The 13,209-nt window shown below is 43.5% G+C and overlaps 1 protein-coding gene across 1 annotated transcript in view; it reads right to left on the reverse strand.

Moving 5' to 3' along the window:
* OCA2 (OCA2 melanosomal transmembrane protein) overlaps positions 1-13,209 on the reverse strand; it is a 278,263-nt gene that overhangs the window by 250,026 nt on the left and 15,028 nt on the right. The window contains exons 2-4 of the mRNA XM_052635656.1: positions 8,399-8,497; positions 5,765-5,953; positions 1,852-1,909 (exon numbers count right to left, since the gene is read on the reverse strand). Of these exons, the coding sequence (XP_052491616.1) occupies positions 1,852-1,909; positions 5,765-5,953; positions 8,399-8,497 (346 nt within the window). The remainder of the gene's footprint in view (positions 1-1,851; positions 1,910-5,764; positions 5,954-8,398; positions 8,498-13,209) is intronic.

A 13,209-nucleotide genomic window follows, 5' to 3' on the forward strand; every position in this document is an offset into this window, starting at 1 on the left:
CTGCTTACTCTGAATAGCTTTTCTGAGATATTAAAAGTTAAAATTCTGATCCATTAAACTATTTTTTTTTTGCTACAGTGGGCCTTGATTATTGATATTTGACACTTTTAAGGATTGACTACCCAGCCCTAAAATTAAATTGTCAGAGGAGGGTAAACGTGGTTTTCTAGTACGGGAGAGTAGGGAATACAACCCATATGATGGTGAGAGCTCACGCTGTGGAATTTTCAGAGCAACTTATACACCCTCAGAAACTAAATTATAGTGATGATAAGATAACAGATTACAGAGGTTCAAAACAAATTTCTCAAATTTTGCTTTGGTTGTGTCCATAAAACACCAAAATTTCAATTACCAGAAGAGTGAAGACCAGACACAGAGCTCAGGTGAGCTCACAGGGATCAGGGGAGACTTGGCCCAACCATACCTCCCAGTACACCATTGAAAATTCCAGTACACCCACTCACCAGACTGTGTTAAGCAACTGGGTCTTCAGAAACACACAATTGTTTGAATAGGAAGTAGAAAGGCAAATTGGTAACCAAAAAAGTAAACTCATGAAGTTTTCAGTTCATTGTAATTGTCTTTAGCCTAGATTTCCTTTCTGCGGACCCCTCCTCTCCCCCCTTGTGGGTTATTAAAGTGTTGCCTGTATTCAATTCAATTCAGCCAATATTGACTTCGTGCACGCTTGCTGTCTGAGATGCAACGTTGTTCTCTACACGTCACACTGAGAAGAGTCTTGTCATGCACTATCCTGCACATGCATAGAACCCTAGTCCTCATGCCCACATACACAGATAATGAAGACCATGTATTTACAGCTACACATGGTCACACACACACAGCTTCCAATCACAAAGGGCACCCAGCACAGCTGTCACCACAGGCTGCCTGCTGAGAAGAGCCATAACCACACCAGTCCTGGAGTCCACAGGGCACAGGTATGGAAACACTACTCACTCATTCCTTCCTTGCTCACAGTCTCATACCCTGTCACAAAAATGGCCCACACAAAGTATCCTATGCCAATGCTAAAATTAGATAATAATTATTAACTGCAAAAATAACTCCCTAGGCACACACACAAGCTCAAAATGGCCACAGACCACAAAAGACCTACTTGTCCCATAGAGGACTGCACACACACAAACACACAGGCAGACATGGATCCTCACATCCACATGCACACACACAGATTGGGTCGGGGGAGGCTCACAGTTGCTCATTCAGCAAATGTATTTTAAGTGCCTATAATGTGATTTTGGCTAGGGCCATATCAAGGCACATACCACACAAATGCTGGCAATGACACACATGACACCTCAAGCGAGAGGAGAACTCAGGTTGCCCCCAGGGTTCTAGCCCTGCAACCATCCCTGGGGATGTAGGGCAAGTAAAATCAGAGCAGTCTCCAGGGAAGAGGCAGACACAGAACTTCACTCTCTCCCAAACAGCTGGGCGCCACTCCAAATGGGCACTGAGACATTCCTAGGGGCAACAATGATTGCTGGACAAGTCCCAACACAAATAAAGAGTGCTTATTGCATGTGGTTGAAAAGAGAATTTGGCAAGCCACTTAAGATAGGGATTAAGACCCCAGGGCAAGCTGCCCTCTACAGACCACAGCCAGATTGTCATGATTTCCACTGTACAAAGTGGGACAAAAGTAGAGGAACATTGCTAGGGGCAGGACTCCCTAGCCACCTCAACTGCCATCTCACATTTGCTCAGCATCTCCTCCTAAGAAATGTGTGTGTGTCCCACACCTCAGGCACCCTGCTACCCAGCCCGAAGCACCCAGGGACTCTGCTAAACAGACAGCAAGGTTCAGCATGCCATGGTACTCACAGAGCACAGCACCACAAAGACAAATAAGCCTGCGACTTTTAGCCACCGTACACAGCACCTGCAAGAGAAAAGACAGGTCCCAGATAACGCTGATGGCAGTCCTATTTGCAAGCACCCACAAAGGTCAAACCTCAGATGTCTGCTGAAGCCTGGGGTAATGTCCATCTAAAAGAATTCCACATAGAATTCTTTGAGAATTCTTTCTATAACATGATATGAAGGAGGATACTGCTGAGAACATCACTGACCTGTTGTAAACATACAGCTTCATGAGAAGCAGTTTAGAGGAGGTTACAGGAGGAAACAAAGTTAAACCTGAATGTCTGAACACATCTTCTTGTCAGAGATGCTGAAGTTCAAGATTTGGGCCTCTTCACTAGCTTTTTAAAGGCTCTGGTTTTCTGGAAACAAGCTTTATCTTGGCTCTCAGATTCATATTTATCAATTATTTTCCCTTAAGTTTTCTGGAAGGTAAGAATATGGATTTGATCATTGAATAAACATTGACTGAGACATAACCAAACAATTCAAGAAAGAATTTGCAGTGTTGTAACTGGTTGTACCAGCAGAATCATTTAAGAATTCCTTAAGAGATAATTTAACAGACAATCCAGCCCTCTCTGGACCCCTGATAGTCATCATTACACACTTCTTAATTGTGACCCTCAGGCCTTTGGGCAAATATGGTCCTGGCAGCCACTCCAGGCTTATCTCTGCTCCTTTCACCTCCTCAGAGCCCACCAGACCCCATCTCCTGAAGATATTATCACTGTCCAGTTGCTGGAGGGTGCTTTCCCTTGGTTGCTTCCCCAGGGCAGGCACTGGGGTATTTGTGCTAAGCCCCTGCCAAAGATAGGGTGCTGGTATACAGCCTGTGCTTGACATATGTTTGTAGAATGAAAGAAGAAAGTCTATATTGGGACATCTTTTTCAAAATCTTTCTGATCCTTTCAAAATGGCAAAACCTTGTTCTGCATTCTTTTAGATTTAATGAATCTGATGAATAATCATATCATTCATACTTCCTAATTATGATCAATAGTTCCTATTCAAATGGGAATAAAAAATATTTCTTTTTAAAGCATGAAGCATTAATTGAACTATCCTAAACACAAATGTCTTTCTACATAACTGACATATACAGCAGAGCTGACCATCCAAAATAGCTTTTACAAGTTTCAATAATGTATAGTACTTTCTAGACATGTTAAAAAGAATGTCACTAAATCTTTAGTTAAGTGGAAAGTTTGAGGCAACTACTCTATGAATCATAGAAGATAAAACAACTACTGAATGTAAAGGCTTAAATGTACTGATCTTATTTTCCATGCCACAGGATATTTGAAGAACCTCGCATTCTCTGGAGTTGTGAGCCAGCATGCTGGAGAAGGGTGTAAACAGTATCAGGGCTTACCATCATCGTGAACAACGGGGACCAGGAACCTGTTCACATGCTTTCATATAATTCAAATGATTTTAAAGCAGATTAAACTGGCTGAACATTTACCACACCTATAGCTAAGACCAGTCATGGTAAAGAAACTACACATGGCTAGAAGTGAAACCGTTAGGTGTCTTTTCAGGGGGCTCCAAAGAGCTCCTGGCCCTTTATGTCTCAGTGCAGAAAGAATTCAGCGAGAGATAAAGTAATAGATTGAAGTGATTTATTGGAATAGGACATTTGTGAGGCTTATAAGTGAGTGGGTGAGGCAGTGTCACACCCTGAAAACTCAGTGGGCCACAGTTTTATAATCAAAGATAAAGTGGGGAAGGGGAGAAAACATCTTTGTCTTTCTTGAGTAAATGTCAAGCTTCCACCATCCTCCTCCAGGTTGAGCAGGGGAGTTTTTCTTTTCCCTATATGATCAAGCTAAGTTCACAAATTATTACTTTTTTATGTGTGCAGAGAGCATGTTATTGAACTCACTAGGCAGGATGGTGTCTCATGCCACCATTGTTTTATTGTTTTGAGGCATGTCTTGTGTTTCTGTTGCATGGTTTGTTGCTAAAAAGGTCTGCTAGGTTTTGGTTTTGTGGTTAAGCAAACATGCTTTCTTGGGTAATCATTAAAGTACAAGAGTCTCTCACATTTTTTCCACTATTAAACACTGTAATACTGTCAATACTTAAATTCCCCAAGTGGGATTTAATTACCTACATTGTCCCTTCACTCTATCCCTATCAGGAGGCATTGTTGAAAAAACATCTCTATGGTCAAGCACTGGTGGGAGACCTGGGGTCACATTCCTGCCCCTACCCCTCTGCTTCTCTCAAAAACCTGCATGAAAGTGAAAGTGAAAGACACTCAGTCGTGTTTGACTCTTTGTGACCCCATGGACTATACAGTCCATGGAATTCTCCAGGCAAGAAGGGTATCTTCCCAACCCAGGGATCAAACCCATGTCTCCCACATTGCAGGTGGATTCTTTACCAACTGAGCCACAAGGGAAGCCCATGCATGACCTCAAGCAAAATCCTTACTCTCTCAGAGGTACCTTCCTTTATCTACCTCTCAGGATTGCCTGTAACATCAACAGGACAACTGAGAGTGGGCCTCTCTGGCTAAAGACAGATACACTTTGCGATGCAAGAAGGTACACTTTTAATCAGCCCTTCAAACAGCTTCAGAAAAGATGGGCCCCCTTATGTAGAGAAATAATAACACTGATATTTGACAGCTTCATGGTGTCCTCTCACCTATCCATGGGGTTTTGCATAGATCATCTTAGTAGAAGCCACAGAAGGCTGTGGAGCAAAGGGAATGCCAGGCAATAAGGAGATAGTTGCATGGACACGCCTGGCCCCTGCTGGTTTCTCAGCTACCTTTGAGCAGATACAGAATGGGGACCTTGGTGGTCCTGGTCCACAAGCCTTATTCTGTCTCTAAAAATGCCACTTGGTTTTTAATAGAACACTTCTCTCAAGTGAATGCTCATGCAGAAGCCCCAGCACACAAAGCAAGGAGAGCACCCCTCCTCTGACCCCTGCGGGTGGTCCTGCAAAATGCCCTCACATCCCCCATGCATGTGCGCACTGTGCCCTCCTACATATGCATGGAGGGCTTGGCCTCTCTCAGACCCACCCAATTCCTTGCCCCTTGTGAGGAAATTAACAAGATGGCACCAGTCTCTCGTCCCATGCTCTCACACCCTCTTATCCCATGTTCTGTAAACAATGGCTTTGCATGGGTATGTAACAGCTGAGATCACTTAGAGCACTGCACATACACCTCACGTGGTACTCGCTTGGCTACGGGCTACTTTTGTTCTGGAAATATATATAAGCTTCACCTGGAAAAGCCCTGAATGGTTGTGTGCAGTTATGTTATGTCTGCTGCTATGGCTGCTGTGCCAGCCAGGAGACGCCTTTCCTACAGCTCTTCACATTTTCTTCCAGCCTCTTAGCTCGTGCCTTGCCTACTATGGGTTCAGTTTACAGTACACACAGTGAGATTCAGCAAGACAATTGGTGTCACAAACAGGATCAGGGAGACACCCCTAAAAACACTCTGCTGCATGTGCAGAAACCTTAGTCACTGATTATAAATGATAATATCAGCTTCTAGAACACCACAGGGACTATTCTCATCTGCAAACCCTCATGTACGTGAAGACCCCAGCCACACAACAGAAAGGAGTATGGGATGTTAGTCATTAAGGTCCGTAATTAGGTTTTCCTGCATTCTTAAAAGCTCCATGCTGGTTCAAATGTGCCCTTATCTGTCTTCCAAGGCCTGAAAGAAAAGCAGACTACTTTCCAGGAAAGTATCACTTAGCCTTCTTCCTCACCTCCACCCTGTCCTTGGGAAAGATGTCCTGAGGGCAAGACCCACTTCCCTGTCCCAGCCCAGTCCCAGGGCATGTGCTGTGTGACCACCACCCCATGCCAGTGGTGGCGCTCCAAGTCATCGTACCTCAGCTTGGCAAGACGGAACCTGATGTGAGCACTGTCCAGAAGCTCCCCCTTCTCTAAGGAGGCAGATTCAGAGGAACCTGCCAATTCTCTGCTTAGCAGGGATCTTCCCTCCCACTCAGTTGAGCTGTCCTCCCAAGATTCTTCACCAGTAATGAACTCTGGGTGGCAAACGGGCGTGCACCATGACCTGGAAATTGAGGCTTTGTGGTTATTTTCACAGCAACAGTAGCATCTCCAAAACAGTTCATCTCAAAGGTGAGCCTAAAATGTGAAATCAACCCTGGTTTTTAAAAGGGCCATAAACACTGTAATACTGTCAAACTGGTGGGAATAGATCTTTCTTGACATCACAGACCCTTGACTTCAGGGAAATCTTCTGGGGTCACACAATCTTCAAAATAAACTGTGGCCCTTCAAGAAACATCAGCCTGTTCTGATTTTGGAATTTTCCAGTAAACCTTTTTCTGGCTCAGACCACCTCTAGTACATTTCAGTTTTTGCTTTCTCTTTGACTGTGCTGGAGTTCTCAACACCTGGTTCTGTTATACTCATCCTGAAGCACAATGAGTGATGTAAGCCTTCCCTCCTCTGTACTAGGCATCTTTCTGTAATGGAGCTGTAGAGAAGATTGTCTATGTTGTTTTCCTGCCCAACATCTACACAAGCAGAAATGAGGAACATCAGTGCTGGATTAGATGGACCCAAGAACAAGACCTCTATCTAGAAGGATGGATCAAGGGGGATCATAAATTTTTATCAAAATTACATGTGGATTCATTGTTTACTTTTATTGAATCCTTGAGTTTCTGAACAACTCCTTCAGTACACATTCTCAGTTAGCACTTGTCTCTAGTAAGGCTGCTTCAAAGCTCAGAATTCCCCTGTATTGCATGGAATACTTGTGGGATGGCAATATTGACACAATAGCCACAATCTATTATGTTTTGCCCCTCAAACCCAGTTAGCTCAATTGGGCATTGTGAGTCTCCTGAGCCCTTATGACTGCTTTAGGACTTGTTCACAAAAAAAAAAAAAAAAGTTTTATTCTTAAGGAGAAGCTCGAAGATGTAAACTAGGCTATGTGAAACCTATATGTAATATCCATATTCTGCTTCTGTGATGTGAGACAGGGCTCAGCATCCCAAGGCCTCTGTCTTCCAAACCCAGGATAAAAGCTTTCATGTTCTTGAGTTCTTGGTTTTCTAGAGAACCATGAGTTGAAAATGTCTCAGGCCTTAACAGTTTACCAGGTAATTCAAAGGAAAGCATTAAAGGGAATAGATGGGTGAGGTGTTCGTTTTCAAAGTTACTCATTAGGAGAGATGAGAGTTGTTATCTCCCCGGTGGCAGAGGCCTTGTTAGGTGCTGGGATGGGATGAAGAGGACTCAGGCTGGCAGGCATAATCACGGATAACACACGGACAAGTTCCAAAGACATGAATTTGGTGTTTGAGAGCAAAGGAGAAGGAGCATTGACTCTTGAATGAGCTGTGGAGGAACCAAAGTTTTACAAAGGAGGTGACATTTGAGCCCCCTTAAACTTGAATGGGCCTGACCTGGAGAACCAAGGAGGAGAGGAGTTCCCTCTCGTAAAATGGACTCAGTGGGAACTTTTTCAAGGAAACACAACTTGTCATCAAGAGTTTCCCGGAAGAAGCCAGATTGGCTCTGCATTGGAAGGTGACAGTCAAGATTCCTACACCCTATCAAGTTCCCATGAACTTGAGTCTTTGGACGGTGAGACCAGGAACCCATATGGCATAAGAGCACCCTCAAATTCTGATGCACCCTAAATGGTGAAGGCCCCCAAACAGTTACAGACAGAGCTAGGGAGAAGGTGGGAAGTTCCTCAGAGCCTGTGGGAGGGAGGCTGAGTGCAAGGGTCAGTGGGCAGGAAAAGAAGGTCCAGGACAATGTCCCAAGATTGTAATGTGTGAGCAATCAGAGAACACCAACAAGGTGACTCAGGTTTCTGGAAGTTTGCCTGCTGAAGGAAGAGGAGATGAATTGGAGGACTGAGTTAAGGTTCTTCACCCTAAGGGAGACAGTCTGTAACTCATCCTACAGAGCAGCTCTGCTTATTGGTTTCAGAAACAGGCAGGTTTATCCTCAAAAGGAACTTATAAGAAGTAGAGTTTTCTTTCAAATCATACATTTTCAACTTAATAACTATTGACATTTGAGTTAGATAATTCTTTATTGTGGGGAGATGTTCTGTGCATTGCAGTGTTTAGCAGCATTTCTGCCCTCTACCGTAAATGCTAGTAGTACTGCTTCCCCATTTGTGACAACAGAAATATCTCCTGACAGCACCAACCTCAGCCCCAGTTGAGAAGCCCTGACCTCTCAAGACAGCCTGTCAGAGCTAAGTGCATGGATGAGTGTGTACATATGCTATACACTCATGGCAGTGTTATGCTCAAGGTTATTTGGAAATTCATAAGGCACAGAATACAACTACTAGAATCATGAACACACATTGAATTGACAAGGATCTAGCAGAGACCAAACATGTCAGGTAAAAACTCATCCTATTCTCCAGCATGAGTGTAATCAGCATAAGGGTAATGCTCAGAGATTTCTTAATTTTGTAAGAAAGAAAGAAAAGAAAAGAAAAAAAAAAAAACCTCACCGTTTTTCTTGCGAGAAATTCCTCAGCAAAGGAGTGTTTTCTGTAAAGCAGGGGTCTTTAGACCTGGAGCCGAAGACTTGGGAGAAAGGAGGGTGAGACCTGAAAGACACAGTGAAGGAAGGGATCATTAACAAAAACTGAAGGATGTGTTCACTGGTGGTTACAGCTAGATCCAAGAATGTGCCCCGAGAATCAGTGGCAAACTTCACATGTTATATCTGCATTGTAAAAAGTTGGAATTTAAGATAATTAGAGACAATTTTCCACCCCAGGCTAAACCACACTAGAAATACAAACAGAAATTCACACAGACTAGATGCTGTGGGGTCAATACTTTTAGGCTCCGTTTAGTGTTATAATAGAGTCCAGTCATGTTTGCCATTCTGTGCAGTTTTTCCTCACAAAAGCCATGTTGCCAAGGGTTCCCAGCACATTTGCCAAAACTGCTCACTCAAGTTGACCAATTCTGCCAGAGTATATGGTCGACATGTCATGAATCAGTCACACTGGGGGCCCCTTGAGGATGACCCCCTGGACCACAGCAGTGTGCATATACATGAGCTCCACCTAGAAGGCAGTAACATACTAGTGCTGCATCATGGCTGTGTCCATTAAGTCAGGCACAAAAGGAGAGAATATAGCATGTCTCCTGCTACGGCTGCTGCACCAGCCATGCGAGAATACTGCTGTGCTTCACTTTCTGCTACATAATGGGTCTCACTGCCAAGCAGGGATTCAAGGTCTCATAACGTTCATCATCTCTGTCACTTACTGCCTCTCTGTCAGAAATGCTGGGTTCTTCAGAGCCAGGGGGTTCTTTTTTTTTTTTTTTTTTTTTAGTTTTTTGTTTTTTTAATTTTAAAATCTTTAATTCTTACATGTGTTCCCAAACATGAACCCCCCTCCCACCTCCCTCCCCATAACATCTCTCTGGGTCATCCCCATGCACCAGCCCCAAGCATGCTGTATCCTGCGTCAGACATAGACTGGCGATTCAATTCTTACATGATAGTATACATGTTAGAATGCCATTCTCCCAAATCATCCCACCCTCTCCCTCTCCCTCTGAGTCCAAAAGTCCGCTATACACATCTGTGTCTTTTTTGCTGTCTTGCATACAGGGTCGTCATTGCCATCTTTCTAAATTCCATATATATGTGTTAGTATACTGTATTGGTGTTTTTCTTTCTGGCTTACTTCACTCTGTATAATCGGCTCCAGTTTCATCCATCTCATCAGAACTGATTCAAATGAATTCTTTTTAACGGCTGAGTAATACTCCATTGTGTCTATGTACCACAGATTTCTTATCCATTCATCTGCTGATGGACATCTAGGTTGTTTCCATGTCCTGGCTATTATAAACAGTGCTGCGATGAACATTGGGGTACATGTGTCTCTTTCAATTCTGGTTTCCTCGGTGTGTATGCCCAGCAGTGGGATTGCTGGGTCATAAGGTAGTTCTATTTGCTGTAGTGCCAATATACATTGCTCTAGTTCTTACAAGTGTCTTTGCACATTGAGCACTGGTACAGCATCGCATAGGGCACAATTCATATTCGCCTTCAGGACAGTCAGGAAAATCCACCCCACGGTGCCAGTGACAGTCCGGCAAATGGGAGTTCAACCATATACTCAGGCAGAGTTGGTCGATTTGAGTTAACAGTTTTGGCAAATGCATCGGGAACACTTGGCAACATGACTTTTGTGACTTTGGGACACAGGGATGGGCCCAGCATCTGTAGGGGTTTTGTGGGTCCTTATTGAGAGAAGTAGAGGGACGGCATGCAAGATGCCATTTTGAAAGTCAAAAGACTCCCAAAGGAGGCCCGAGCTGGCAGGAGTCCCATCCAGTTTATGAGGATGCAAAAGTACAGAGGTACACTGTAAAGGCTGTGTCTTATGTAGAAGAGTATACAGTCAAGGCTGTCTCCTGTGATGGAGGTTTAGTGGAACAGTATACTATAAAGGCTGTGTCCTGTCATGTAGGGTTAGGAGAACAGTGTGCAATAAAGGCTGTGTGCTGTGATGTAGGTTTAGTAGATCAGTGTACTGTAGAGGCTGTGTGCTGTGCTCTACGTTTAGTAGAACAGTGTACTGTACAGTCTGTATCCTGTGATGTAGGTTGGTAGAACAGTGTACTGTAAAGGCTGTCTCCTATGATGTAGGTTTAGTACAACTGTGTACTGCAATGGCTGTGTCTAGTGATGTAGGTTTAGTAGAACAGTGTACCGTAATAGCTGTATCCTGTGATGTAGGTTTCCTAGAACAGTGTGCTGCAATGGCTGTGTTCAGTGATGTGATTTAGTAGAACAGTGTAGTGTAAAGGCTGTGTCCTGTGATATAGATTTAGTAGAACAGTGTACTGTACAGGCTGTGTCCTGTGATGTAGGTTTCCTAGAACACTGTGCTATAATGATTGTTTCCTGTGATTTAAGTTTAGTAGAACAATGTACTGTAAAGGCTGTGTCCTGTGATGTAGGTTTAGTAGAACAGTTTACTGTAATGGCTGTGTCCTGTGATGTAGCTTTAGTAGAACAGTGTACTGTAAAGGCTGTGTCTTGTGATGTAGCTTTAGTAGAACAATGTGCTGTAAAGGCTGTGTCCTATTATGTAAGTTTAGCTGAACAGAGTACTGTACAGGCTGTGTGCTGTGATTTAGGTTTTGTAGAACACTGTGCTGTACAAGTTGTGTCCTGTGATGTAGGTTATTAGAACAGTGTGCTGTAAAGGCTTTGTCCTATGATGTAGGTTTAGTAGAACCATGTACTGTGAAGGCTGTGTGCTGTGATGTAGGTTTAGTAAACACTGTGCTGTAAAGGCTGTGTCCTGTGATGTAGATTTAGTAGAACAGTGTACTGTAAAGGCTGTGTCCTGTGATGTAGGTTTCCTAGAACACTGTGCTATAACCATTGTTTCCTGTGATTTAGGTTTAGTAGAACAATGTACTGTAAATGCTGTGTCCTGTGATGTAGATTTAGTAGTACAATGTACTGTAAAGACTGTGTGCTGTGATGTAGGTTTTGTACAACAGTGTACTGTAATGGCTGTGTGATGTGAAGTAGGTTTAGTAGAACACTGTGCTCTAACCGCTATGTCCTGTGAGTTAAGTTTAGTAGAACAGTGTACTATAAAGGCCGTGTGCTGTGATGTAGGTTTAATAGAACAGTGTATTGTAAAGACTGTGTCCTGTGATGTAGGTTTAGTAGAACAGTTTACTGTAATGGTGGTGTCCTGTCACATAGGTTTAGTAGAACAGTGTACTGTACAGGCTGTGTGCTGTAGGTTTAGTAGAAACCCTGTGCTGTACAGGCTATGTCTTGTGATGTAGGTTTAGTAGAACAGCGTACCATAACCACTGTGTCCTGTGATGTAGGTTTAGTAGAACAGTGTACTCTAAAGGCTGCGTCCTGTGATGTACATTTAGTAGAACAGTGTGCTGTAAAGGCTGTGTCCTGTGATGTAAGTTTAAGGAGAACAGTGTATTACTGTACAGGCTGTGTGCTGTGATGTAGGTTTAGTAGAACACTGTGCTGTACAAGTTGTGTCCTGTGATGTAGGTTTATTAGAACAGTGTGCTGTAAAAGCTGTGTCCTGTGATGTAGGTTTAGTAGAACCATGTACTGTAAAGGTTGTGTGCTATGATGTAGGTTTAGTAGAACAGTGTGCTATAAAGGCTGTGTCCTGTGATGTAGGTTTAGTAGAACAGTGTACTATAAAGGCTGTGTCCTGTCATGTAGGGTTACAAGAACAGTGTGCAATAAAGGCTGTGTGCTGTGATGTAGGTTTAGTAGAACAGTGTATTGTAAAGGCTGTGTCCTGTGATATAGGTTTCATAGAACAGTGTAGTGTACAGGCTGTGCGCTGTGGTGTAAGTTTAGTAGAACCCTGTGCTGTACAGGCTGTGTCCTGTGATGTAGGTTTCGTAGAACAATGTACTGTAAAAGCTGTGTGCTGTGATGTAGGTTTAGTAGAACACTGTGCTGTAAAGGCTTTGTCCTGTGATGTAGGGTTAGAACAGTGTGCTGTAAATGCTGTGTGCTGTGATGTAGGTTTAGTAAAACATTGTACTATAAAGTCTGTGTCTTATGTAGAACAGTGTACTGTAAAGGCTGTGTCCTGTGATGAAGGTTTAGTAGAACAGTGTGCTGTCAATGCTGTGTCCTGTGATATAGGTTTAGTAGGACTGTGTACTGTAAAGGCTGTGTGCTGTGATGTGCTACTACCCTCTGATTCTCTTGCAGATTTATAACAGTGTGAAAGTATTTGGAATCTTTGGGTGGGCTGTGAATGCCACAAAAATCTCCTCCTTGAAGCAGTTGGCATGGCACCTGTAGGGGGTTTTATGGGCCCTTAATAAAATTCTTCAGGAGTGGACTTGCCCCTGTAGAGGCTTTCCTGCAATTTCACAAGGAAAGATGGTGGACTGGACCTGGCCATGTAAAATAAAGGTGCTCCACATGTGGTGACTGGCTTTTCTAGCCTCATGAGGGCAAGGACGTCAACATAAGTTCCAGGTGATACCTGGCATTGTGTTTTGTTTTGTATTGGGGGTGTAACTGATTGTTGTTGTAGTTACTGCAGTAGCAAGATGTAAATCCAAGGGTCAGTGTTACTTGCCAAGGGAACATCACAGAAGATGGACTGCACACAGAACGTGAGGCGAGAGCAAATTGACCAAGATGGCTTGTTCAGGCTTTCACCCCATGTTTTGTAAATAGTGACTATGCTGACTCATTGGAAAAGACCCTGATGCTGGGAAAGATTGAGGACAGGAGGCAAAGGGGACAACAGAGGATGAGATGGTTGGA

Source organism: Budorcas taxicolor, chromosome 2 (assembly GCF_023091745.1).
Source record: "Budorcas taxicolor isolate Tak-1 chromosome 2, Takin1.1, whole genome shotgun sequence".
NCBI classification, from domain to species: domain Eukaryota; kingdom Metazoa; phylum Chordata; class Mammalia; order Artiodactyla; family Bovidae; genus Budorcas; species Budorcas taxicolor.